The sequence below is a fragment of the Capsicum annuum genome, chromosome 8 (assembly GCF_002878395.1).
Source record: "Capsicum annuum cultivar UCD-10X-F1 chromosome 8, UCD10Xv1.1, whole genome shotgun sequence".
Lineage (NCBI taxonomy): Eukaryota > Viridiplantae > Streptophyta > Magnoliopsida > Solanales > Solanaceae > Capsicum > Capsicum annuum.
This window is the reverse complement of record NC_061118.1, coordinates 162894554-162900800: the sequence shown is the minus strand read 5'-3', so window position 1 is coordinate 162900800 and position 6247 is coordinate 162894554. Positions and strand designations below refer to the sequence as shown.

General features: G+C 45.3%; 1 protein-coding gene across 1 annotated transcript; it reads left to right on the top strand.

Annotated features, from left to right (window-relative positions):
- On the top strand, window positions 1–1764 carry LOC107840103 (nicotinamidase 1). Its single transcript, XM_016683832.2, has 5 exons — window positions 1–244; window positions 334–517; window positions 851–984; window positions 1131–1316; window positions 1405–1764. Exons 1-5 carry the CDS (start codon window positions 104–106, stop codon window positions 1495–1497), a joined length of 738 nt encoding a protein of 245 aa, XP_016539318.1. The 5' UTR covers window positions 1–103; the 3' UTR covers window positions 1498–1764.
- The last annotated feature ends 4483 nt before the right edge of the window (window positions 1765–6247 follow it).

The window sequence follows — 6247 nt, the reverse complement described above, 5'->3', positions numbered from 1 at the left end:
AATTGGACTAAACTTACAAAACGTATCAATCAGTATTTATCTCTTATAAATATCAATCAAACACCCCATCCTATTATTAGAAAATTGGCAAGAACGGACCAAGATGGTAATAACAACAGTAGATCTTTTGAAGAATGAAATTCCAATAGAGGAGGAATCAGTGATCATCACTGAAGATGTTAAGGCTGGCCTTGTTCTTGTGGACATCATCAATGGTTTTTGCACTGTTGGTGCTGGAAATCTGGTACATAAATTAAACTTGTTCTCTGTTTTAGCTAGCTAGTTAATTACAATTATTTGGTTTAATCAATGAATTTTTCTTGTAAATTATAGGCACCAAGAGAGCCAAACAGGCAGATGTCTGAAATGATGGATGAATCAGCAAGGCTTGCTAGGGTGTTCTGTGACAAGAAATGGCCAGTTCTTGCTTTTCTTGATTCACACCATCCTGACAAACTTGAACACCCTTATCCATCTCACTGCATCACTGGCACTGATGAATCCAACTTGGTTCCTGGTACTTTCTACCTACTTATTAGGAATTAAACTCTTTTATTTGGATTATGGGAGTGGGTTGGGGAAGGCTTTGATGGTGAACTTTCCAACTTCTATAGTGTTGACTTCGATTTCCAATAGGCAATAGCTAAAGGACTAGCATAGATAAGTTCATGCCCAAAAAATACAAGTTGCGATAACTTTCATCTAGAAGTATAAATGGACAAAAGCTTTTGTGTGAGCTAATCTTCTCTGTATTATTCCAATTTTATCAAATGTCCCTGAAGGAATAATTGTTGCTCTGATTGTTTGGATGACTTTCTTCTGAGAAGAAATTGTGGGGTGAACTTTGCAGCACTAAGATGGGTGGAGAAGGAACCAAATGTAACAATCAGGCGCAAAGATTGCTATGATGGCTATATTGGTTCCTTTCAGGAGGATGGCTCTAATGTGTTCGTTGATTGGGTGAAGAACAACAAAATTCAACTTGTATGTGCTATCTCTTGTTTCTCTTAAAACTTCATCACATATGTTCCCATTGGATAGTCACTTCCAGTGGTCCACGTAACTAAGTTCAACTTGTATGTTCGTATGGTTGAAAAATGTTGACCGACTGTTCGTTTGTTTGAATTAAGCTGTTGGTGGTAGGAGTGTGCACAGACATTTGTGTGCTGGACTTCATTTGCTCAACATTATCAGCTAAGAACCGCGGTTTCCTCAACCCTTTGGAGGAAGTAGTAGTTTACTCTCAGGGATGTGCCACCTTTGATTTTCCTGCCTCCATGACAAGAAATACCAAAGATATTTCACCACATCCTCAGGTAATTTTTACCTATCAAAAATTTGTCGTTATCTTTGGTTAACTTACTCAGCGTTTCGATTAATCGATTTAATGATTTGGGCATGCAGGAGCTAATGCATCATGTGGGACTCTATATGGCCAAGGGAAGGGGTGCCAGAATAGCTAGAGAAGTCTCCTTCAACAACTTGAACAAACCATGATATGTTGCAGTAATTTCTTTGGCAAGGGGTGCATCGTATGCTGCAGATTCTGATGGTTTCTGTACTCCAATAGTTCTCTATGATTACAATAATGCTACAACATAGTGCGTGTGTATATATACATATAAAAATAATGAGTTTGGATATGCTGTTCTCACTAGATCAACACAAGAATACCAAGTTTAACCTGATGCATTGTACAATCAATATATATATGTTATGTATGCAGTGTCCTTACACTCCTATAATAGAATTGTAGTTTATCCATTCTGGACTTTTTAATTTTGATGTATTTTGTATTGGACATATAACCATTGCACTAGAATAATGAACAGAAAATTGTCTGCTAAAGTATCTCAGATTAGTGCAACGCATCCGGTGATACCTAGTGACTTGTTTGTAATCAAATGGTGTCATCATCCGCCTATGTCAATGAACCATAAATATCCTCGTCTACATGTCGATGATACACACTACAGAAGCATCCACCTCATTGCAAGAACAATCTTTCAACTGAAAAAGAAATCAACAACAACAACAAACCCAGTGTGTTCCCACAAAGGAGGGTAAGATGTACGCAGTCCATACCGCTACCTCCAAAGAAGTAGAGAGGTTGTTTCTGATAGACCCCCGACTCAAGATAAAAAATAGGCAACAAGGAGATGGATTACATAACAGAAAAGGCGTAAGGAATAATAAAAAGTAAATCAGATCAATATGAAAATACGAGATATACGACAACACTAAATAAGCAGATAGCAACTGAGAAAATATGAAAGGGACACCCACGTATAAGTACCACATACTCGCCGCATAGACACATATGGACACAGACTTAAGGTTACTAACCTGGCTACACAAGATCTCTCCTGGTGGCTTGCTACAACCCACACCCTCCCGCTAGACTTCTACCCTTATCCGCGACCTCCACACCTTCCTATCTAGGGTGATGTCCTCAGTAATCTGCAACTGCTCCATGTCATGTCTGATCACCTCCCTCCAATATTTCTTCGACCTATCTCTACTCCTCCTGAAGCCATCCAACGCTAGTCTCTCACACCTACCCACTGGTGCATCCGCGTCCCTCCTCATCACATATCCAAATCATCTCAACCTTCCTTCCCGCATCTTGTCCTTCACCGACACCACTCCCATCTTCTCCCGGATAATCTCATTCCTAATCTTGTCCCCTCTAGTAAGCCCACACATCCAACGCAGCATCCCCATTTCCGCCACCCTCACTTTTTGGATGTGGGAGTGCTTGACTGGCCAACACTCCGCGCCATACAACATGGCCGGACGGACTGCCACTTTATAGAATTTGCCATTAAGCTTAAGGGGCACTTTCTTATCACACAACACCCCCAAGGCGAGCCTCCATTTCATCCAACCTGCTCCAATACGATTGGTGACATCCTCATCAATCTCACCATTCCCCTGGATCAAAGACCCAAGATACTTGAAACTATCCCTCTTACAAACATCTTGGGAGTCCAACCTCACCACCACATCGTCCTCCTGCCTCAAGTCACTAAACTTGCATTCCAAATATTCCGTCTTGGACCTACTCAACCTAAACCCCTTTGACTCAAGGGTTTGCCTCCAAACCTCCAATTTGTCGTTCACGACCCTCCGCGTCTCATCAATCAACACTACATCATCCGCAAATAGCATACACCAAGGCACCTCGCCTTGAATACTCCGCGTCAACACGTCCATCACCATCGCAAATAGGAACGGACTAAAAGTCGACCCCTAATACAACCCTGTCCCGATCGAAAAATGGCCTGAGTATCCTCCTGTCGTCCTCACCCTAGTCTTCCCTCCACCGTACATGTCCTTAATAACTTTGGTGTACACCACCGGACCCCTCTCACCTCCAAACACCTCCAAAGAACCTCCCTCGAAACTTTATCATACACCTTTTCTAGGTCGATGAACACCAAGTGTAAGTCCCTCTTCCTTTCTCTATATTGCTCCACCAATCTCCTCACCAAATGAATTGCCTCTGTCGTTGAACGACCAGGCATAAATACAAACTGGTTCTCCGAAACAGACACAACCCTCATCAATCTCCGCTCAAGCACTCTCTCCCAAATCTTCATAGTGTGACCCAACAGCTTAATACCCCTGTAGTTGTTGCAACTCTGAATGCACCCTTGTTTTTATAAAACGGAATCATCGTACTTCATCTCCAAGCCTCGAGCATTCTCGCAGTCTTGAAAATACCGTTAAACAAATCCGTCAACCACCTAAGCCCTGCCCCGCCCGCATACTTCTAAAAATCCACCAGAATCTCATCCGGCCCCGTCGCTCTACCCCTCCGCATCTTACGAATAGCCTCTCTGACCTCCTCTACCTTATAACGCCAACAGTAGCTGAAATCACGGCTCTCCTCCGAATGCTCCAGCTCCCTTAGCTCAATGCCTCTGTCCCTTTCCTCGTTCAAAACTCTATGAAAGTAGTCCTGCCATCTCTTCTTAATGAGAGCATCCTCCACCAGAACACTACCATCCTCCTCCTTAATGCACTTTACTTGATCTAGGTCACGACCCTTCCGCTCTCTAACTTTTGCAAGCCTATACAACCTCTTATCCCCTCCTTTCTCCTCTAACCCAGCATACAAACGCTCAAACGTTGCTGACTTGGCAGCCGTAACTGCCAACTTAGCCTCCTTCCTAGCTACCTTGTACACCTCCCTATTCACCCGTTTCTCTTCTTCGCCTTTACTCTCAATCAACTCAACATACACTCCCTTCTTGATCTCCACTTTCTTCTTCACTTCTTCATTCCACCACCAGTCCCCCTTATGCCGACCTGCCTGGCCCCTCGAAACACCCAACACACTTTTAGCAGTCTCTGTGATGCAGCTGGCCTCCCTATCCCACATAGCATCCACGTCCCCCCCGCACTCCCACGCCCCCATACCCGCCACCTTTTCCCTATCTCCAGTGCACTATCTAGCGTCAAGCTACCCCACTTAATTCTAGATCGACCCTCCCCGACCCATCTCTTCTTCCTCTTCTTGATAGACAAGTCCATCACTAACAGTCTATGCTAGGTCAAAAGGTGCTCGCTCGAAATGACCTTACAGTCCTTACATAGCACCCTATCCCCCTTCCTAAACAGCAGAAAGTCAATATGAGTCTTGGCTTTCACGCTTTGGAAGGTAATCAGGTGATCCTCCTTCGTGAAACTCGAGTTCACAACCACCAGCTCAAAGGCCCTCACAAAATCCAACAGAGTCGCTCCCTCGCCATTTCTAACACCGAAGCCAAAACCACCATGCACATCGTCATAGCCTCCAGGTAGGACCCCAATGTGCCCATTGAAGTCCCCTGCTATGACGATCTTCTCCGTGCTAGGCATGCTTCTCACTACCTCATCCAAATCTTCCCAAAATCTCGCCTTCACCTCCTCTTCCAAGCCCATCTGCGGCGCATAAACACTACACACATGCAACGTAAGACCCCCCAAGACCAACTTAATCTTCATCAGCCTATCACTGACCCTCTTAACCTCCACTACGTAACCTCTAAGCTCCTCATCCACTAAGATGCCGACTCCATTCCGACGCCTATCCCTCCCCGAGTACCTAAGCTTGTACCCATCCACATCCCTAGCCTTAGATCCTACCCACCTAGTCTCCTGAACACACGCAATATTCACCCTCCACTTCTTAAGAATCTTCACCAACTCTACGAACTTACCCTGAAGGGTCCCAATATTCCACGACCCTACCTGCAACCTATCTTCTCTCGTCTCTCGCCTCCCTCTACCACCCCTCCCCGACCCAGCCCTAACACCCGACCTATACCCCCACCCACCCCTGCTCTCACCCCCAACCCCCTCGGACATGACCCTATTCCACCATCGACCCCTCCAGCCACTACTCAACACCCAACACACCAAAAACAAAGTCCTAAGTCGACAACCCAACGGACAAAACAACCTTACGAAAACAGAAAAAAGGCACGCACACAGAACACTACCCAGCCTAGCAGCCAAAACACACACCACACGAATCACCAATAAGCACCGCAGCCAGTCCCCAATGTACTCACAGGAAGTCGAAACTAAGCACAGGCAGAGACAATAAACAAGCTACAAGAAATAGACAGAAGACAAACAAGAAACCAGAACCAAAGAAACCAAAACTGAAAAGAAGTGACTAAATATTAAAGTAAATGTCACTGGTATGCCTGTGTGTTGCTGGTTAAGACAATATTGATGTCAAAATTAGCTGCCGGAGCGTCGCCGAAATTCCACTGGCACGTCTGGTTCTTGCCGGAATCTGGTCGCCGACGTCTTTGTACCCACCTGCTTTGACCGGTGCTACCCCTTACACTTCGCCGCAGTCGAGGAGTCGAGCCATCGAAAGCCCTAGTCCCGCCGGCTATAGCAGTGATGGGGAGAGAGAAAGGGAAAGAGTCGGGAGAGAGAAGGGGGATAGGGAGATCTAGGGAGAGAAAACGAGGGGGGAGAGAGTAACCTTACCTGTTTCCAGTGCGCCTACGCCGTCTCCGGTGTCGGCCGACCGGTGGTGGTCAGTGAACGATAGGGGTTAGCAGGGTCGTGAAAGTTGGAGAAGGTCGTGAACGTTGTAAAGTCTCGCTTCAGAAAGTCTACGCAAAATGCATGAAATCTCCCAAAATGCATGAAATTTCAGAAGCTCCAGTTCAGTAGACAATTCAAGAGCCAAGGAACATGAAATCAGAAGACAAGACATTTGCCAATATACAATTCTATC